Source organism: Archocentrus centrarchus, chromosome 10 (assembly GCF_007364275.1).
Source record: "Archocentrus centrarchus isolate MPI-CPG fArcCen1 chromosome 10, fArcCen1, whole genome shotgun sequence".
NCBI classification, from domain to species: domain Eukaryota; kingdom Metazoa; phylum Chordata; class Actinopteri; order Cichliformes; family Cichlidae; genus Archocentrus; species Archocentrus centrarchus.
This window is the reverse complement of record NC_044355.1, coordinates 18255109-18277544: the sequence shown is the minus strand read 5'-3', so window position 1 is coordinate 18277544 and position 22436 is coordinate 18255109. Positions and strand designations below refer to the sequence as shown.

The following is a 22436-nucleotide window of genomic DNA, read 5'->3' as shown; positions in this document are numbered from 1 at the left end:
AAATCATCACAAAATTATTGAAGGGAAATAGATGATGCATAATTTCAACCACAAAAGTTGATATTATGAGATTATTATGAAATGTAGGTAACTGTGTTGTTGTATACCATTATCAGAACTCCGTGTCTGAGGGGACCAGTTGACTGAAGGGTCTCCTTGTCATTATCATTCTCATATTCCCACTCCACACCCTTCTCTATGACTGAGTAGGATTCTGGCTTTTCCATGTCTTCATTTATGAAGAATTGCCCCGATGCCACATTTTTAACCACTGTGTATGGGCGAGAAAATGGACAACACTGCAACACCCAAATCTATATTAAAGTATTCGGCACAAAAAAGAAAACCAGGTACAGTGGTAAAATACCTAGAGTGTGTGAGGTGTCTTTCAGCTCTTGGATCAGCAAGTGTCTCGCTCCTCTGGGGATTTTCCAGAACTTGAGGAATCCTGAAATAAAACAAACATCTGGTTTATCCTTGCAAACTAGTTAAATTCCCTTAGCCTTGATTATTTTCATCCAGAGAAAACATCTGGTTCTGAGGAAAACTGCTGGTCTAACGAGGAGCTCTCCCAACGCCAAGAGTTAGATAATATACTTATAAACATTAGGTTATGAAGTGAGGTTTGACGTAACTTCTTGGCAATGCTCAAATGAAAACATGTGAGCTTAGAGTTTACTGAGGGTTTGGGGCATTTTTAAAATCTTCCTCTAGAGGGCGATGTTTAATCAAACATAAAAATAAATAGAGTCCAGTATGCTGGACGCTGGCTAAATATTTGCACTACACTCTTACCAGACTAAGAGTTGGCTGCTACCAAGTCAAGTTTGTTCTGAAGCAAAATAAGGTTATCCTCACTGTTATTGGGTTACCTTGTTCTTGGCAGGACGTGTGATGGTTTGTCTTTGAAGATTTTGCAGCTGGAGTTGTCACCTTCCACACACTCCACAATTGTCCTCCTGCTTTGAGGAGCCGACCACACCGTCGCATCCCACTTTCTGTTGGTAAAGATATGCGGAGTTTGACACATGGTGATCTGAGCCCGTGCAGCTGTCTTTCATGCACACATGTAACACCCCTTACCTTACACTCCCCACCCACACACACACTGTGCGGGTCCTTGTATGAGCACCGTGTACCATCCAGGACCACTGTCTCCGTGAAAACCGCAGTTCGTGTCTCCTTGGACTGGCAATGCAAGTAGCAGCGTTTGTTAGCTGGAAGCAAACACACATGCACATTCAGAATGAAAATAAATATCCAACGATTGTGGCAGTGTCACCCTTGTGATCTGTCTCGAAGATTCATGTTTACAACCAACATGTGATTTTTTACACTCTGAATATGCTCCCCATGAGTCAGCATGACACTTTGTCTCATTGTGTCTGTCTGAGTGAGTCATACTACAACTGCATGAGCCCCCAGAGATGAAACCTGGCAGATAGTCCAAGTGAGAATGAACACTCCTACTTCATCACATTTATTACAGATGGCTATAATCCAAAGACCTTGTCTTTTGGAGCTCTGACACTAATAAACAGGTGGCAGACATGCAACAAAACTGCTCAGTTCTATCATGTGGAGAAAACACATTCTTGTCAGGTTGAACTGAATCACAAACAATGTACAGCATCCCTTCTCAGTGTTCTGAATGAAGACTCTTTTACTGCACCATGCATACACATTAGAGTGAAGAGCAGCAGAACTAGAGAGGCTAAACAAAATAGCCTCTATTTAAAGTACCATCCATCAATCCATACATTTTCTGCTGCTTATCCGAGGCACCACCAGTGTAAGTAGAGATGTCCAGACCTAGGTCTCCCCAGCCACCTCCTTCACCTCTTCTATGGGGACAATCTCTCCAACATGTCCTTGGTCTGCCATGGGGCCTACTCCCAGTTGGACATGATGCTCGAACCACCTCAACTGCCTCCTTTGGATGTGGAGGAGTAGCTACTCTACACTGAGCCCCTCCCTAATGACCAAACTCTTCGCCCTATCTCTAAGGAAGAGCCCAGACATCCAACGCAGGAAACTCATTTCCACTGCTTGTAACCGCGATCTCACTCTTTTGGTCACTATTCACAGCTTGTGGCCATAGTTGAATCAGGAACATACACTACATGGACTAAAGTATTGTGCCACACTCTTAATCTTCAGGTGTTTTCAGTCCCATTGCCACAGGTGTATAAAATCAAGCACCTAACCATACAGTCTGCCTTTACAAACATTTGGGAAAGAATTGGTCATTCAGTGATATTGAGCTTGGTAGTGTGATAGGATGCCACTGATGCAGCAAGTTCGTTCATGAAACGTCTTCCCTCCTAGATATTCCACGATCAACTTTAAGTGGTTCTATAGCAAAGTGGAAGCATTTAAAGAACCACAGCGACTCAGACACAAAGTGGCAGAGGACATAAACTCACAGAGCAGGGTCGCCAAGTTCTGAGGCACATAGTCACACAAACGTAACTGTGCACCAGGAGCTCCATGGCATGGGTTTGCATGGCCGAGCAGCTCCCATAGGTGTAATGAGTGGGTAGCCCCATACCTTTGTCCATATCACGTAGATTGACCAATAAATCAGCAGTTTCCCTTTTACACAGAGCTCTCTCTTTAACACAAGAGACAAATCTAGCTAGCCGAGATGGTAAAAGCTTTGCTGAAAAATATGGCATTTAGAAATAATGAAAATGAAGAAAAACAATTTAGCAAGGCCCTCTTAGCTGACTTTGTGTAGCGTGACCTCCGTTTAGATAAAGAGACAGCTCAGCACTTTTCTTGAGGGCTGCCCTTTAGTTGGATGATAATTTAATATGTATCAGGAAGACAGTGACATCTCAACTTGGAGGCAAGGGTTGATACTCACACTCACACACTCCAAACTCTGTCAATAATGTAAAAGGCTTAGGCTATTAAGTAGAGAAATATAGGGTTGGGTTATATTGTGAATATGATAGTTGTCCATATGCGCACGGATGGAGAAAAAGTTGGAGGAGGAGCTGCTGGGGTTCAATGACATCAGCAAAAGGGTGGAGAAAAAGAAAACCATAGAAAATGGGTTTTAAAGATGTGGCTTTTTTATGGGAGGGTGTAGTCATACTTCAAAGCTGTACTCAGTCTCAGCAGGGCGGCCAGATGTCAGCGACCATAACAAAACACATCCTATACATAAACGCTCCACAACCCAGCCACATTCAAGACTGTACGGACTTCCACTTTTGGCTTTCCCCTATTTATGACTTCCACAGTATATCATCACTTAAGGTTGGCCCATATCTCCATCCCAGTACATCCCATGCAACATGTATACTCACGGTCTGGGTGTTCATAAGGCAGCCAGTGGTGCTTGTTGGTGTGGATTTCAGAGTGAAGCGCCCAAGCATGGCACTGCTCTTCTCTTGGGTCACTGTAAATATCCTCACACTCGTTGGTGTTGCACATCTGGAATTGGGAATCCGCCCCCACGCATTTCCGGCCTCCATTGTGTGGTCTGGGAGGGTGGCAGGTTCAGAGAGCACAGGAATGTTTCTGTCTACATGATTTTTCACCTCTGAAACCTTAAGCCATCACAAATCATTTATATTATTGACTCCCTGCAATTCTCTCTATCAGAAGTGCAACAATAACTAACTTGTACTTTACAGCTTTTACTTTTTTAATACATAGATGCATACACAGCGGCAAAGAGTTTCCTACATTGGATTGTTACAGTCGCGTGTGCGAAACTGTACTCCTCCACCACAGGTGCGGGAACACTGGCCAAACTCACTCCATGAACCCCAGTTTCCATCTTGCCTCATGAGGTCAGGGGTCAGCCAGATGCAGTGACCTCTATAGCAATGCTGAAATAGGCCAAGGATGTAAGACAAAGTTACCATTTGAAGACAGTATGGAATCAAATACACTTTCTTTGTACTCCAGCAGTATTGTTCCATATTTTGTGGTACTATAGCAGTGTATAAATACCTTCCCGTCCCCACACATGGTTCCATCAATGGGCGGCCCTTTCTTGGTCTTACAGAAGAACGGATTGTCTGGGTGGCTACACCACAGCTGCTTGCATGGGTCAAATGTGCGATACTGTGGGGCACAGAGAGAGACCCATTTTCATAGCTGGAAGCTCCAATTTATAATACACACAATAGGATGAGATTAAACATTGAATAAAGGAAACAAAAGTAGAGATGGGAGGAGAGATATCACAACAACGATAGCCACAACAGTATTATATTCAACACTAAACAACACCAAACCTGTGCTGAGTCACTGCACTGTACACTATGCTCACTGAAAGATACACAGCCATTCATGCAAACTAAACCAATGGATGTGTGTGAGAGAAACAAGACTCTCATAATGATACAGCCTACAGTTTAAGTACGTCACCACGGAGGTCAGAGGGCAAAAGGTTTAAAAGCCAAAAGTGAGGTCTCAGTGACCTCTAAAAAATGCCCCTGGACACAGATCAAGGACCAAATTCTCCTTGACTGATATGAGCCACAGATGAGGATATCAACCAACCAAACCGATGTGCAGTCCAGTGTCTGAGGGGCGGTGCCCTCCTCCCTCCAAAGGCTTTTCTTTTTACCCACCATGACCCCAGTGGACCTTTACAGGTCTTAGTGTGAGTCACAATCAATGGCTAGACAGCAGTAGGTAATCACCAGTAACATCAGACTGGAGGATCCTAAAAGCTGAAGAGAAGACATGGAAAAATAGCCTCTGTTCTGGCTAGCCCCTTTCCCCTTGGACGGGAAGGCATCTTTCCAACCTTTTCCACTCGTTTATAGTTATACGAGTGCCAATATGAGGCTCTTCCTGCCAGTGCTGCAGTGATTTAACACAGATTTGCAGAAGAGGACTCAGGGTATTGTACTTTTCAACTGCTGGATTGCACCACAGCCAACCAATGAACCAGTAGCTTCACAGTGTTTTGACAGATTTTAGTGCCACTTTGAAGCGTTTTAGAATCCTGCAGACTAACATCCAAAGTTAACATCCAAAGTATGACAATGGGCCGAACAGATAAACACAGTACAGTCAAAAGAAAAACAGAAAATAAGGAGCAACATTACAAACAGTTACAACTTTGGAGAACAAATAGAAAAAGAAAGTCTGAGAAAATAAAAGACGGGCCACATGTCTTCCAGGAGATGGGGTAACCTTACCTGCGTTCCTGACTGCCCCGCCTTTTGTAGCTGAGGGGAATGAGTTTGACAAGAGAATAGAGGGTAATCTAGCAAGGTGTGCAAAGCCCCTGAACAAGCTGTCAGTCAATTAAGCAACAGCCTCCCCAACAGCGTGCCACAGTGGCTTCACAGTCATAGAGTGGGTTGAGGGTGACGGGGGTAAAAAGGCCTGGCAAGATGGTGCAGTTGGGTGATGCTTGTCAACCATGTGATGGCGTTTTTTGTGTTTACAAAGTGCTGTTTGGGACCGTTTCATGTAAAGGCACTGTGGTATCAAGGCATATGTAGTGTTATAACAGATTCACTATTGATTACCATATAATAACAGAAAAAAAAAGTTATCTATCAAAACCAATTACCTGCTTTTAAGTAAGATGTCAATCCCACCAGAGGCCAGGAGAGGAAACAGAGGACATCAGAAGAACGTGAATAGCTGTGTATGAGTGACTTTCATTTCATTACAGTGTGGCCCTTGGTTAGTAAGGAAAATCTTCAGGGCTCAAGTGGTCACACAAAAAGTATATACCACAGTGAAATTCAGCAAATTGAACTGAATTGACCCGTATAATGAATTCATAGTGAGAAAGAAGATAAAGTGATAAAGGCTGAGATCATTTTGTTAGCGCAGTTTTGTATGCCAGTAAAGGGACTGTTGAGACTACGGTGGTCTCTTACCGCGGTGCACATTGTGTAGCCCACGCCGAAGTCAAAGCGGCACTGCTCATTCATGGAGTAATGCAAACCAGGAAGTTGAGGCAGCGATGGCCAGTTGTGGTCAAAAGGATCATCACGAAGACAGTCGTAGGAACTGAAAGAGGAGTTTAAAAATGTGTTTATTCGACTTACTTTCATTTATTTTCTTCCTCTTCCTCTTATATGCTATTCTTCAGCCATAAAATTAGGACTGGGACTATTATTATTAATTAGTATTGATAAAATGAATCATTTTAAATTTTTAAGGAGTCATCAGAATCTTCAAAGAATGTGGCCATAAACAAATAAAAAATAATATCAGATTTACATCTGGCTGATGTCGCCTTATTGGTCATCTCCTCGGGCAGGTATGTTTAGTTTTCTCCCGTTTTAATCACTTAAACGTGTGTCTGGACACTGGATCGCTTTGTCTTAAAACAGCAACTTTCATGCTTACCTTCAACTTTTGTGGGAAGTAGACAAAAGCTGCAAAGAGCAAAATTTGGCATGTCTGTTTTGGCACGCACCGCACCAGATTCCAGAGGCGTCTGAGGTCCTTGGGGGACGAATTCACGGTGCACGACCAATTCTCCCAAGCCACACCTGATGTGCTGCCTTTGCACTCGAACACTGGATTCTTTCACTAAATGCTGCTGTTTGATTTCTGAGGCGTAGCCAGAGCTCCAGCTCTATGACAAACTCACATGCAAGCAATCAGAACGGGACACTGGGGGAGTGAACTGGAAGTAGCAGCCACAGTGGAAGCAGTGAAGTGTTGCCCGAGAAAACGACTTATAAGGGAAGATCAGCCAAATGGGTGGAGCCATGAAACATTAGCTGGAACACTTTAATTGTTCCAATATGATTTTAGTATGATTTGTGGACCACAATGTTTTCAGAAGCTGTCAAACTACCTAAAAAGTGATGTAAACAAGTAATCATGTTTCTTTAGAAGTTGAAGATCTCACTACATATTAAAAATGTGTGAACATTGTCACAGAAGATATAATTTAATAGGATTTTTCAATTTTATAAAAATATGTTTATTTTTTTCATTCAAAATAAAACAACTAATCTTAAAGACGGTGAAGACTGGCAATATCTGCGTATCAGCTGGATGCAAAGTCATACTGATGCCAGCATTGACCTTTAACAGCCCATAAATCAAATACTTCTCTACGTGAGGTTGCATGTGTATGTGTCTCACTGAAGGTATCGTCCCAGCTCCTGCATGCTACATTTGGACCAGTGAAAGCGGTGGAAAGCAGCTTGCACCAGAGGAGCCATGATGCTGCCCATGTGCACCTCATCTCCACAGCGGTTTCCCTGGCCATCATGCTCCATCCCCAGCCTACACAAGAAGGAGAGAAAGGGAAAAAAAGAGAGAGACGTCAAGAGAGAAATGAAGGGAAGGAAGATGAACCAGTGGAGACAGATTGGGAACGTGTGGGAGTTAAAGAACACGGAACAAAGGCGGGAGGCAGTGTTAATTCACTCATCAGATATTGACTGAAGTGGACCAATGCTCCAAAGCTGTAATGAATCAATCTAGTCAATCTAGTTTTGTTTTTCCTTTGTTCTATCAAGTTAGCAGGCACACATCATCACGGCAATGCACTTACACATGTCCGGTCTCGTGTGCCACCACAAAGGCTGAGGAGAAACCATCCTCGTGGTTCAGGGTGCAGCTCCTGACTGGGTGGCACATGCCTGTCACTGGAGCATAACCTTAGCAACAAGGAAAAGAGAGAAAAACTTGAAGGATTTATAGACACACAAACAATGATTGAGAGACTAAAGTGTTCCAAATAAGCATTAAAATTTTGGACAATCAGTCGGTCAAAAGCAGTGTTCAGTCTCACACTAATCTATTACATGTTCACAAGAATTTTACTTCAAGTTCACCATCAAGTTCATAATCACAAAAAGTCTTAAATACACAATGGAACATTTCTGGTCAATGACCAATCATACTGAAATACACTAATCGTTTGGCAGCCATGCGAAAGAACTGATCAGTGAGATCAAACCAAAGAGTCATTTATATTCACTTCTCACCCCAATGTCAGCCTTTTATATAAAGGCAAATATGATGTATAATGCACACACCCACAATGAAAAGTGTGTCACCCACATAAGAACAAATGTGTTTGTATTTGTGTGTCTAATACTAACCCTAAACCATCACCTTCCACCTCTGCGTATGCTAATCTCTTGCTCCCTGTGAGCTTTTCTGTCCTGTACTGCCTTTAATTGTGACTCTGTGGCTGGCCCTTCTCTGTTTATTGATTTTCTGCTGCTAAAGGATGAGCCCAAGGGCAGCTGAAGGGCTTCTGGATAGCTAGGCCACTGCCTTTAGAGGCCTCTCCCCTGGGCTTGCCTGTTAGCCTGTACTCTGCTGCACAGAAAACCACCAACCACCAAACCCGCAGCTGCACTATGCAGCTATATGAGGAAAAGGAAGAAAGAGAGGCGATTTCTCTGAATGATGGATTGTATTTTCTCAAGGGAGGGAGCACTTGATTTGGATGCATGCACCATTATGTTAAACACATTATGAAGGCATTAGATTGTGTACATGTCTTCAAATACCCTGCATTCCCGTGGGGCCAAATTCCTGCCGTGTGAGGAAGATGGCGTGATCGTGATACTCGGCGTCCCCCGTGTCTTGCTTCTGCTGCAGAAAGGCCCAACGACACACGTTCTCCAGACTCTGAGATGGGTTTCCTAGTTCAATCAGACGCATGGACTGGAAAAAGAAAGGCATTCACACACAAAGGCAAAATAAGGAGAGGATTAAAAAATTATACAAGAAACACAGAAAACCTGCTTCTTGTTCTACTGCTGATACATTATCCTCCTCAGCCCTGTAGGGGGCAGTGTCACAGTGTGATATATTGTCAGCATATCTTGTAAATTGCTGATGTGTACAACAAACACACACACACACACACACACACACACACACACACACACACACACACACACACACACACACACACACACACAGGGGAAAGGACACTACTTACAAAATAATAAATGAATCCTGAATTGCTAATTTCAGTCATGAACATGAAATAGAACAAAAGCAGCCTATTAATAAGCTATGCACTAGTAGTCAAAAACATGCCCAATTACAAAATATTTACTTACAGTTACTTGCATAATGCCAACACCCACACAAACACCCAGATGCTTGCAGTTACTTCCATTCACCTTCACCTCTCACGCTCTTTCTCATTAGGCTCTCTGCATATCTACACCCCGCCCCCTTCGAGTCTTTCCATGTCTGCCTTTGCCTCTTTCTACATTCGCTCTCTGTTTTCACACATGCACAATGCACAGCTGACAGAGTGTGTGTGGTGTGAGTGAGTTGCACTGAAGACATATGGCCTGCCTCTGTACACATGATGAAGTGTGAAGTCTGTACTCTGCATAAACACCCCGTTAGACAATGCAAGATGCATGTATGTGATTCCTCATGTTCATCAGTTGCTTGAGTGTGTTTCGGGGTATTTTTATGATCTTTCAAAATGTGTTTGCAATGGTGTGTCGTGTGTAAATGTTGTGTTGGAGTGTGTGAAGTGTGGGAGTGTGAGTGAGCCCGCATTCAGGGTCACACAGCCAATCTGCAGGCTGTCTGGGTGCAGCTCTGTTGCCACGGTAATTGGGAATGATGGACAGCCGGAGCTTTGGCTGAAGCTGCATAGGGGCTGGCCCAGAATGACCAATGTAGTGTGGTGTGTGTGTGTGTCTGTTTGCACGTGGGTGTGGTGCTCGTGTGTGTGCATTTCCAGCGTTCCACTGGGACTGTAGACATGTAGAGAGAGGAGAGGAAGAGATAAGGCTACAGCAGCGTAAGTATATCACAGAGCACCTATCCAGCAATAAAATCACTTGTATCATCTGTTGTGGTAATCCCTGCCCTCCTCCATTTCTGCCATGTTTTGCTTTATCTCTCTTTTCCCTCTCTTCCACTTTTTCTCCCTTCCCCTTTTCAGCACAGAGAGTGCAGATAGTGTTACAGTCAAGAAGAAAAGGATGCCCCTACCACCCCGCATCCCTATTGTCCGGCCTCTCTCTTTATGAATGAGGGAGGGCTATCATTGATTGTTTATCTTTGCCTGGACTTCCCATGATTCTGTGCTGCAACCCACTGGGAAGAAGGCTGATTGCATAACGGGCAGAGCTACTGTGTTCTTTGGTGCTGAACTGTGAAGGCGTGCAACTTGAAAACACTCCCCTGGGATGCTGCATGCTTTTAGTTCCTCTTTTGCTCAGTCCACTGGAATAACAGGCTCTGGGCATCAGCGTGTGCTGATGAGTATGCGGGTGTGTCTGTGCGTTTGTTTATGACACCACATGTATGACTTCGCTGTGCTTTCTATAGGTAGATCTGCAGCAAACTTGAGAGACAAAGCGTCCACTTTCCAGGAACTGCATTTCAGTTAGCTTTTCAGTAGAACTGGTGTCGTTTCAGGTCTTACCTTTCCGTAGCCAAGCATGATAATCCGCACCAGAACCACATTGATTTTTGCTCCTAAAGAACTGTCATGGTAGATCTCATTCACCTGGAATCACACACAAACACAAGAAAGAAAACCAGCTTCAGTAGCAGTAATAAGCCCTTTTATAAAACACCTTAATATGAAATAAACAAAGTCTGAGTTGTAACAGATAGTTTGGTTGATTGCTAAATAATCTGACAACGCATTACAAAAACAGTCTAAGTCTACAGTTCCAAATATTAATAATTTTTCAAAGGTTCAAATAGTGTGACATTTTCACCAAGATACTTGTTCTCCAGAATCGTCCATCTGTCACTGAAAGGTTCACAACAGTATGCGCTCAGTTCAGTGAATGCATCCCTTTGGCTGTGCTCCATTAAAAATCGTGAACTCATGTTTTTGTGCAGGGCGTGTTTTTGTACTAGCTGTGTACTAGCCTGGCCAGGCAGCTGTGGCTCAGGAGGTAGAGTGGGTCATCCACCAATCAGAAGGTCAGTGGTTTGATCATCGGCTCCTCTAGTTTGCATGATGAAGTATCCTTGGTCAACAGTATCCAGTATCTGAAGTATCCTTGGACACTGTATCCCGAGTGCCCCCAACACATCCGTCGGAGTGTGAGTGTGTGAATGTTAGGTTAAAAGCGCTAGTGTGTGTGTGAATGGGTGAATGAGGCTTGCAGTAAGAAAGTGCTCAAATAGAGTAGAAAAGCACTATATAAGCACAACTTAATTCACCAAATGTAAAATGTATTCATTCAGTGAGCGTTGCCCTCTTTTCAAAAAAGCAATGCATATGCGAGCGTGTGTTTTTTTTTCCCTGCACACATGACCTGCAGCCCAGAACCTTTCTGCACCCAACAGAGCTAAACGTGAGAACGCAAATCAGAAATTAAACAGAATATAAATTCCCAGCTCCTTTTTACAGCATCCATGCGTTGCACATGTGAAAATAGGTGGTGAAATAACAGCAAATGAGACGGCATCATGTGCCCTGCCTTGTGCTTGCTCTATACAGCTTCCTCTCCTATCCCAAGGTATTTCCAGTAATGAGAATGTAGACTAAATGTGGGCTGTGATCTCCTGTTGTGTGTTACATGTGAGAAAGAACAACTTCAGACAGATTTCCAACCTGATTATCCCACCATTTTCTGGAGTTCATTTCCACACACACACCTGCAATCCATGATTGGTCCAATCAGAACAGGCATGCTTTAAATGGGGACTGCACTACTCTAACTAATAAAGGAAGGAAGAGTTTAGTAGCCTCAGTGAATTGTTTTCTGTTATACTTTCAATACTGCTTGTGATCAGTCAAGATATGCAACTTCACAGGCTGCCTGGCTGTCGGTTGGCTCCCAAGGGCAGAAAACTTCGCAGCAACTTTCCAAAATGTGGCATCTTTATAGGAAACCTCCCTCAAGGTGCCCTCTTAGAGCTACAGCCATGTTCACTGTGTGCAGCTCACGTGAAGTTGTTTTGCATGCTATTATTAGTAATGATCTGTCCCCCTACTGCTTTTTTACGCTGCTACGTCAAACCAAGCAGGCTTGTCATACTACTATGCTGTGCACAGAATGAGATTTAGCACTGTTTTGCTGAAATAAGCAAGACCTTTCATGAAAAAGGTGCTACCTATCAGTATATGTTGCTGCAAAATTTCTATATATCATTCCGCATTAAGGATACCTTCAGAAATACTTGTTACCCATGCCGCAGGCTGAAATGATCAGCCATACCACCGGCTGGCTTTTGAACGTTGCACTGATAGCAGGCTGGAATAATGGCTGTAATTACTAAACAGTTAATGCAATGCTTTTGTTAAACTCCTTGAAGTAGGAGCAGGTAGGAGTCTGCACGTCAGTCACATCTTGACTATTTGATTTTAAAATCCACTGTGTCGGTGTACAGAGGCAAAATTACATATGCTGTAAACGTTTCATTGTTCAAAAAAGATGAATGGACTTAAAGATTAAGAAAATGCCAATTTGTAATTTTATGTTTTGAACCATGTTCCTAAACTGCTGTATGTGCCCATGCAGGCTGTCACAGGGTGGTGAAGCCCTCAACACTCTCCCTCTCTGGGATGGGAAGACTCTACCTCTCTCGTTTTTTTTTTTTTTTAACCATCAAGCAGCTAATTAGTTGTGAGATGTTCCACCAGGTGTTTTGCTGCCCATGTCCCATTTTTTAAAAATATGCTGCAGGCATCAGTTCTGTTTTATTTAGATTTAACACATCCTAACATTTGGAAAGAGGGTTGTACCTTCAATAAGTGTATTTTTAACTATTAGTTTATAAAGGGTCTCGATGAAGCTGACGCAGCTGAAAGGAGAATTAACACCAAGATCATCGGTACGCAATTGATTTTCATAATTGATTTATGCAGCATTCTCATATGACCTACTAGTTATAAATAAAGCTTCACACACTCCAACCACTGGACAGCATGGTGGTCCAGTGGTTAACAGTGATGCCTCACAACTAGTGGGTTCTTGGTTCAAACCCACCGTGGAGTTTGCATGTTCTCCCTGTGTCTGTGTGGGTTTTCTTCAGGTACTCTGGCTTCCTCCCACAGTCCCAGAGGCATGCATGCTGGGTTAATTGACGATTCTAAATTGGCTGTAGGTGTGAATGGTTCCATGTCTCTTTATGTTGGCTTACTGACCACTTGTCCACGGTGAACCCTGCCTCTTGCCCTATGACGGCTGGGATAGGGTACAGCCGCCCCACAACCCTTGGAATTGGATAAGCAGAAGAAAATGGGCGGGTGGTTACAAATTACAAAGTTGACACAAAAAGTGCCTCATTAGAAAGTTACGAAAAGAACACAATAGTTAACTAAAGAGTGAAAATAACTAAAGAATGAGGATAGGATGTGAATTTTCCAACAGCAACTCAAGACTGAGACAGAAGAATGAGCCGAAAACAAGATTAAGGGATGTAGAGTAGAGGATGGTCAGGAAACTCAGTTTCCCATGAGTACAAATGGGCAGCAGATGAGGAAAATGCAAAGGATGGAAGAGCCATAATACAAGGAAACAAAGTAATCTGTGACAAAGTAGATGCAAAAAGAACTCTTCTTACTCTCTCTCTTTCTCTCTCTCGCTCGCTCACACACACACACACACGCACACACACACACGCACACACACACACACACACACACACACACACACACACACACACACACACACACACACACGCACGCACACACACACACACACACACACACACACACACACAAAGCCACTGAGAGAGAGGTAAATTGGCACTGGAGTTGAGACCCGCTGTCCTCAGTGGCTGTGCGTGGTGCCTAATGAGGCAAAGGGATGTAACAACAGACAGCCATAATGAGATGGCTGATGGACATGCTGTGGAGAAGAAACACACATTCCGTACACACAAATGTGCGCGCACACACACACACACACACACACACAAAGAGAGAGAGAGCGGCATAGAGACAAGGAACAAAACTGCAGACACATCCAGCAAGAGAGAGTTAAGTGAAAGAGTTAAGGAATGCTATGAATAGAGGAAGTGAAGCAAAGGGAAAGAAGACCAGAAGCTGAGCATAGAGGGGAGAAGCAGCAAAGGGGTAACGGAAGAAAAGAGGAAAAGCTTGGAAAGCATTTTTATGCGGTTTTGTGAGAAGGGTTTTTGTTTCGGGTTTTTTTTGTTTTTTTTAAAAAAAGGAAAATTCTGGTGTGAGCTCATTTTTTTTCAGACACAGTGTAAAATTAGAAATTCCAGCATCTTTTTCGGAAAAATCCAGTGGCCTCATTCTTTAAGTCTGACTAGTAATTTGTTACCCACAAACCGTCTGGAATGAATTTTCTTCATTACGTCAACATACAAGCATGTCTGCTACCTAAAGCAGTAACAGCTTTACAGCATGTTCTGAAACCTCAACATAAAGTCATGTTTGGCTTTCACCGTTGCATTTGTGTCATTCTGTTAGCAGCCAGCAGTCTGAACTAACTTTCTAATGGAGGGAAATGTTATTACTGTAACATCAGCGGCTTCAGTGGAAGCAGTGTTTAGCATCAAGAAAGTCATGTGTTGAAAGCATCTGTGGTGAGTTAAAATAATGCAGGCTGTAATTAATCTGTGAAACTAACTGTGGCTTTTTGACCTTCAAGTGGGAATGGGACGGAGCATTGCTTGAAGGAAAGAAGGTAATACTTTGTGATTTTAGATGTGTTTAATAAGGGATCAAACACATCCAGAAGCACTAGATGTGTATTTTGTAAATTCACCTACAAGTCAAAATTGGCTTTCACTAATAAAGGAGGGAAAACATCAGCAAGACCCCATCAGAGAACAGAGTGCAGCCCCGGCTAGAAAAACAGTAAAAACTGATAATGTTTTACTAGTGCAAGTTCTAGTACTAGTTCCAGGAGTCCCTATTGCTGCCATTTGCCAGGCATTTGTGTTAGTTATTTGTGAGTCTAGTTTCAGGAGTCATGGAACAGAAAAGTCAGCTAGCCAAAGATTTATGCTAGCAGCATTAGGATGTTATGTGCGTGTGTGGGGGGGTCGGTGAACTTGGCTTGCAAACAGCAATTCTTTTACTTTGAAACTATGTAAGTCAGTTCTATGACTGATAAATGTTACTTTGACTAAATTATTGCATACATATAAGATTACTGTGATGGATTTGTAAGCAAGGTTTGCTGCATAATCATTTCCTCACGTTTCCGGCTTTAAAACAAAGTGCTACATTTCAGGGTGTTTATCAGGATACAGGAACATTTGCCCTTAAGCTAAACCAATCAGCACGATTTATCCAGTGTTCAAATAAGTATTCAGATGGTTTGAAAAAATGGAATCAGAGTGACAATATGGCAAAATACTGAATTGCAACTAAAGGTACTGCATTCCAAGTGAACAGAAATGCAACATGCTTCAATGTGAAAAACGGCACAGCAAGTTGAGCTAAATCTAACACCTTTATAAGGTGATGAGTTGTTTAATCCAAAACAAGGCATCATATGCTGTAAATATGTTTTATCTGCTAGCAAATGCTATCAGACAAATGTAGTGATAGTAAAAGGTCTCATTTTTCCATCTGAAATGTCATCAAGTACAAAATAGCGTCCAATTTTAATACTACCAAAAGTGCAAGTAAACTGAGTTTACTTATTTGTTGATTTATCCTTGAACTGGGTAACATCGATCATTTTATTTTTCATTTTAGATTCAGAAGATGGGGAAAGTTGTAGAATATAGGACACAATGGGAAGACAGGGATAGGTTTTCTCCCGGCGACCTTCAGTATGATTATACTAAAGAGGTTTGTTATTGTCTCAGTTTAACCCAGTCTCAGACTGTGTGTGTGTGTGTGTGTGTGTGTGGCTGATGGACATGCTGTGGGGAAGAAACACACATTCTGTACACACAAATGCGCGCACGCACACACACACACACACACACACACACACACACACACACACACACACACACACACACACACACACTTCCCTCCTTTCTGTTTTCCTGTGTATTTACTTACTGGTTATTTTGCCTCATTTGGGAGCAGGTTGTGTCAGTCCCTTGTTGTCTTTGCAGATTGAAATATATGCCTGGAGGTGACATACATACATACTCTGAAGGTGTGTGCTGTGTTTGTTTAAGATGGACATGGACACTTGGTTGGGTCACTTTTCCCTGATCCAGCCTGTTTCCTTGACAACTGTTATGCCAATTAGGGGAGGTTGACTTCCAGGTGACCCTGACGCTCTAACGAGACATGCATGCACACACGCACATGGGCAGTGTAGTGTCCTTTCAGTCACAACTTTGGCTTTATGTGTCTTCTTACACACTTAACTCACAGATGGTAAAGGCTGGAGGACAGATATGTTACAGCAAATCATAATCCAAAACACACCCACATATTTGCTGAGATATGCTTATCCACACACACACACGCTCGTTCCTTGTGCTGCTCGCTGTCTTCTGAAATTCTGAAAGGCCACACTAGATGTCATTCCTTATAACCAAGCCTATACATGCAAATCCAAGAAAGCCTGAGTATTAATTACTACAAGCTTAGAGGTCAACAATGCCCAAAGTCAGCACTATCACATATATTCTGCAGCTAGAGACTCTCACTAAACTGCAAGAAGGAGCACAAGAATAAGCGTGAAGGCACGACCAAACTGGCAATGCGAGAAACTGCTGATCTCCTCGTTACTAATTGCTTAATCATAACAATTACAGCTGTACATATTTCAAATTCAAATTAATTATGATGATTTGTTTGTTTATGCTCATCCTAATTGGAAAGATTGGCCTGCTTTATTTATGGGTACAAACACCTCATGTAAAAAAACTTTAGGTCTGTCACAGTGAAGTGAAGGGTTGCTATTTTAGTCTGCATTTTTTCAACTGCTGTCACCTCATCCACAGGTTCACAACTGCATTTAGTGTTACAATGACAGACTATGAAGGCCTTCATAAGGGCTTAAATGCATTTGAGCTAGTATTTATTTATTTATTTATTTTTTTGCGGTGCTTTGTACTCTAATTGAATGTGTTTAAAGAAACTCATCTTGGAAAATGGATTTGATTTATTAGGCAGTGCAATTTTACAGAGATACATTTTGGAAATTTGCCTTAAAAACATTTCTCAGCTGCTGATGAGACAGAACTGAGTCATCAAATAAAATTTGGCTGGAGTGCGACATAAATTAGATAAGGCTTTAGACAGGTTCTCTACATCTTTTTCATCGACACACACATGGGAATATTTAAAAACTGAAACCCAGAATTTGAGTTCTCAGTCTCTCAGTGCTCCTTACACATTTGTGACACTTCTCGCTAACAAGGTGTCTATTATTACCTGGACTACAGCTCCTTTCCCAGCTCTTCCTGCCACCTATTAATATGAGTTTTCACTGCCTCTAGGAGCTTTGGTAAAGACAAAAGTGAAAGATCTGCACCACTTTCCAGACAGCTCTTACAGACAGGACCTTTATCATACTGGAGGCATAAAAGTGCAGACAAAACATGCATCAGCATCAGTTTGCCTCATCAAAATTAAATATGCACATGCATGTTTTCACAAACACACACACCTCCATTATCAGACTATTTTGGAGAGTGTAATTAAGACTTTGTAGCACCTCTGCAAAGGTCTTCCTTAATGAGGGTGTGAGGAAGACGGAGAGACAAATCACCGTTGGCAACAAAGTCTATCACAATGATGGTTGCCACAGGAAAATTACTGTACCACTGCCACAGCACAACACATTTATTGCGATATTAAGTAATTACTTAATATCGCAATAAGCTTATTGATTCACTGCTCCGACTTTCATTATGTATGATCAGAGGATGTACTGCCTTGGGTGCCGTTTACACGAAGCCATTTTCACTGGAAACGGTGTCGTTTTGATGCGTTTCAGCCTTTCAGCGTTTCAGAAACGATCCGCGTTTACACGATGACATGTGAAACGATGGAAACGATGAAAACGATGTAGTTCCCATGCCAGGCCACAAGTTGGCGTTGGTTTTCTCTTTGCAAAGTTTGTTTATGCAAGACGCGCATGCGTGGAGTGACACAGTAGGTAGAGCGGCAAATTGTTCATTACTTACAAAACGGCCAATGTCAGAGGTTTTGTGTGGACTGACGATGAGGTTGGATCGCTGCTGCACACAACGCTAAATTACAAAAAGGTAAAAACACAAGAAAAGCATAAGAAGCACTCGTGAATCCGCGAGTACAGTTTATCAATTCGCGCATGCGCAAAAAACTGTGGCCGTCGCAACCATAGTGCGCATGTGCGAGTCGAGCGTTTTCAAATCACCCCGGTTTCAAGTGTTTACACGAGAACGCAAGTCGGTGCGTTTCTGAAACGCTCCACTCTGGACCCCGTTTACGAAACACATCGTTTTCACTCTGTTGTCGTGTAAACAGAAGGGCGAAACGCATCAAAACGACACCGTTTTCGTGTAAACGCAAGGCCGAAACGCATCAAAACGACGCCGTTTCAAAATGAAAATGGTCTCGTGTAAACGGCACCTTGAAGACCTAGTGCTGCCTGGTTATTGTTATGCACTGTTGAACAAAGCTGTCCTGGAGTCTGTGCAGGGTAAACTAGCCATATATAGCTGCACAGTTTTGCAATCAACGTTTACGGGTTGGGAATGTTTAACGTGGCCATGCCCAAACACATCAGGCAACTTGTTCTCCACTTGATGCGGCCCTTCGGCACCAACCTGCTGCATGGGTTTTTTGCAGGGGGCGTGACATGCTGCAGTCTCCCTGGCACATCTGCTACCTGCAGAACAAGCTTCCAGACCTGACCTCCATTCATCACCGGATGGTGCATCACTCACTGTGGTATTGTGGTTTAGGCTCATTTAGTTTTGCTCCGTCTCGAGTTTAGTAATTGCTTGTTATCCATTGTTGAAGTCTTGCATATCCTCCTTCCTATGCTTCCTCTGTATGCCAGACTTTATTTCCTTACCTGGACCCCCGACCTCCTCTGTCTACCTACCTTCACTCTCACTTATGCCCTGAACCTAGCCTCTTCTCTTTCCCTGAAAATTCCTCACTGGACTCACCTGTTTCCCCCACAACAAACAATATATGGTGGTTGGTACATCATACATTTGTCCCCCCCCCAAAAAAATGGTCTCCAGCTATAGACTTTGATACAAATACAGACAAATAACAGACTCTCTCTTGAACCTTTTACTGAATAAAAAGGTGAAGCAGTCCCCAGTTGTCAATATTTGTCCATAATCCATCCATTTATCCATTGCTTTAATTTTTCAGCTTAGGGTTGTGGGGAGCTGTTATATGGTGAGAGGATGGAAGGGCCTATCACAGGTAACACAGAGAGACATTCAACCACACACTGTCAAATCCACATGTGAGGCCAATTCAGAATTACCAGTTAACCAACAGGCATGTCCGTGTACACCCAGACCCTTCCTTGTATTAAATGTGTGAAACCTGCGTGAAACGATAGTGCTGTACCACCACGCCACCCTTATAATCCATTTCCAAATGAACACATTACAAAGGGTTATTTTTTTTAACAACTTTTTTTTTTTAAGACAGATAAAAAAGAGGTGTCAATCTTATGACACAACTGGAAAAAATGACAGGAAAACACATGAGGAAGGAGTGGGAAGAAGGAAAGAATTAGCAACACGCATGCATACACGCATGCACACATTCTGACACTCCTGTTGAACTTTTTAGACAGGACTTAGCAGCCTAATACATTACTCTATGACTATTTGATTGGCTTTTTATGCATAAATCACTTCAGATTCTCATATTTTCATGCAACCCGAAAAAGCAAAAAAAAAGTCAGTGTCAGCCATATTGGCAACAAATATGAAGCATGATATTGAATTCATGTATCTAGGAAGTTTTAGATATCTGCGAGTGATTGATATAGTAATAACCAGAGATCATTTCTGAAGTGTAAGCCAGCAGCTGCAAAAGTTCTTATAGAGTGATATTACATTTGTAAATCCATCCAAATGTCCTCCTTTATGATGGTAAAACATATACTTGCACTGTACTTGTACTGTACTTGTATTGGTTTTCCTTGTATTGGCGACTCAGAGCCGATCATGAAAGAGGCTAATAAGGAGGAGGTTCTTCTGAAAAAGAATAGTCTGGAAACTCCAGAATTTTGTTCTATTTGGATAGGACTGCTGACATTTGTACAATTTGTTATATTTTCTCAATCCAGCATGAAAGTTAAATAAAAATTGCATTTTCTTCATTTCTGTGCCTAAAAATTTAATGTTATAATGTATTCTGCATGCTTTATTTTTGCAGTATTGTGAAATTCAACTATATGCCATTCAGAAATTGTCACTACTTGTCTTTTGTAATGTAAAGTTTTGTTATTAGCATGTGCTCAAATATGGGACTTTTTCATATTTTAACTAAGCAATAGTCAGATAATATTTAATGTAGCTACAGATCCAGATGAATTTTGATGGTAACAAAGACCTGTGAAAATTTCAGGCTTTTTCTTTAATGGGTTTTGAGATATTCATGTTCAAACATTGCCTCAGATATTAATGTGCAAATAAATGGCCTGAAAGTGGGTCAACAGACCATTTTTCAGAAAAATATATCTTGGAAAGTATTTGATATATGAAGCTAAAATTCCACAGCAATCATTATATATGCCCAAACTTTGGACTATGAAATTTTTCATGCAAATCGGAGATGATTGAGCAGAAAATGTTCTAATTGTTGCTGATTTGAGATGGAATGACCCTACTGCTAGCTGTTACACAATCCCACACACTGGTTTTTTAGATCATATTCACTCCAGGCATGCCTGAGCGTGACTGTCCTCTTGCTGACCAACACTCAAACTGCGCTTAGTTTTCTAGGCTCCATATGCTTCATTTTTACCCTTTTGATCCCAATATTTTACCCCTTACTCTTCTCAAAGGCGCAACCCAAAAAAACTGGATGTCTGTATTGATGTGCACATTATCAAGCGATATAACCACTAATTTCTAGGGAAAAAACATGTAAAATGGAAACAGAGAAGGCTCGTCTTCAAAGTAAAAGTTGTGCCTCAGTGTTGCAGCCACTATGTTGCAAAAGGCACAACTTTTACTTTGAAGACGAGCCTTTTCCCCGCAAGACTGATGGTTGCCAGAGAGTTGCAGACCAGTCTCTAGGCCTGGGGCCATATTCACTTGACCCAGTATTGCGGACAAATTAAAGCCACGTGGTTTGCGGTCACGTGTCTGCAAAACGTCACCTAAAGAAAACCCATCTTGCATAGCACAATAAAGTTTATTATATTTGGGGTCGTTTTGGCTTTGGTAGCACAACACATGGCCTTATCAATTATTTAATACAGAGATTTCCTGCACATGTAGGCAGCTGAAATTAAGCAAGCGTTGAAGTTCCATGTTTGTGAACAGGGACACTGATGTTTTAGCATATGTGAGAAAGTGAAGGTCCGCTTGATGTACATTTTGTCATCACAGGATGAACAGGAGGCTTGACCTTCAAATTTCTGTGACTGTGCAGTCTTGTCTGTGAGAAAAACACTACAATGTGCCAAAGGTTCAAGTGTCAAGCAGACTGCATGTGTTGTGTCAGTATGTACGTAAGGGATCACTCCATATGTACAAGTTCACCTGTTTTTGTGATAGCGTATGCTAAATCATGCATCCATTTTCTTCCACTTATCCAATTAAGGGTCACAGGGGGCTGGGGCCTATCCCAGGTACCAAAGGTGGGGACAGGGGACCACCCTATAGCCAATTTAGAATCACCCCACTAACTGCATGTCTTTGGACTGTGGGAGGAAGCCAGAGTACTCCAAGAGAACACACAAACTCCCCAGCCAGATGGTGGATTTGAACCTGAGGCCGTCTTGCTGCGAGGCAACGATGCTAACCACTGCACTGCCATGCAGCCCATCTTCACATTAAAAGTTTGTGAGCCTCAGATGAATTCCCCCAGATGAATTCCTACAATTTGACAGTCTAAACAGATTATTTTCACACATATAAAAAAAAACACACGAGCATACACATCACACACACAGATGCACACAGTCCACCTAGACCCTTAGCTCACTTCAGTAGTCATCCAAATAGACAGGCAGGGGACACAAATGAAAGACAAAAACTAAAGAAGAAGAAGTAGCACAGAGAAAGAAAAATGATCTAGTGAGAATAAATACTGAAAACACTGTTATTTTACAGAATATCCTCCTGCACTAAACGCCTGCTTACCATTTTAAGGTGGCTGTACAACAATTTTTGCCAGAAAATACCCTTTCATTGGTGAACTGAATGTTTGAAAATATACATTAGGAGCATAGAGAAGAGCTCTGTTTTAATGCTTGTATAGTTTCTGCCTCTGTTTTAGGTTGACTATAGAGAAAATATGGACTTAATATTAATGTATTAACTTAATATGAATTTATTGAAACTAGAGTGCTAAGCATTCACGTTACTGTGATTAAGCAGCTACACTACTACAATAATTCAAAGACCAGTCCTACTTGTGATTACCTTTAGAGAGCATT

At 42.1% G+C, this 22436-nt stretch overlaps 1 protein-coding gene across 1 annotated transcript in view; it reads right to left on the bottom strand.

The window, feature by feature from the left end:
- The window catches only part of LOC115787112 (A disintegrin and metalloproteinase with thrombospondin motifs 2-like), a 131385-nt gene that overhangs the window by 7077 nt on the left and 101872 nt on the right, over positions 1 to 22436 (bottom strand). The window contains 13 exon segments of the mRNA XM_030739685.1: positions 93 to 271; positions 368 to 476; positions 890 to 934; positions 936 to 998; positions 1084 to 1217; positions 3318 to 3493; positions 3700 to 3845; positions 3970 to 4083; positions 5868 to 6000; positions 7093 to 7236; positions 7508 to 7613; positions 8478 to 8634; positions 10373 to 10456. Of these exon segments, the coding sequence (XP_030595545.1) occupies positions 93 to 271; positions 368 to 476; positions 890 to 934; positions 936 to 998; positions 1084 to 1217; positions 3318 to 3493; positions 3700 to 3845; positions 3970 to 4083; positions 5868 to 6000; positions 7093 to 7236; positions 7508 to 7613; positions 8478 to 8634; positions 10373 to 10456 (1590 nt within the window).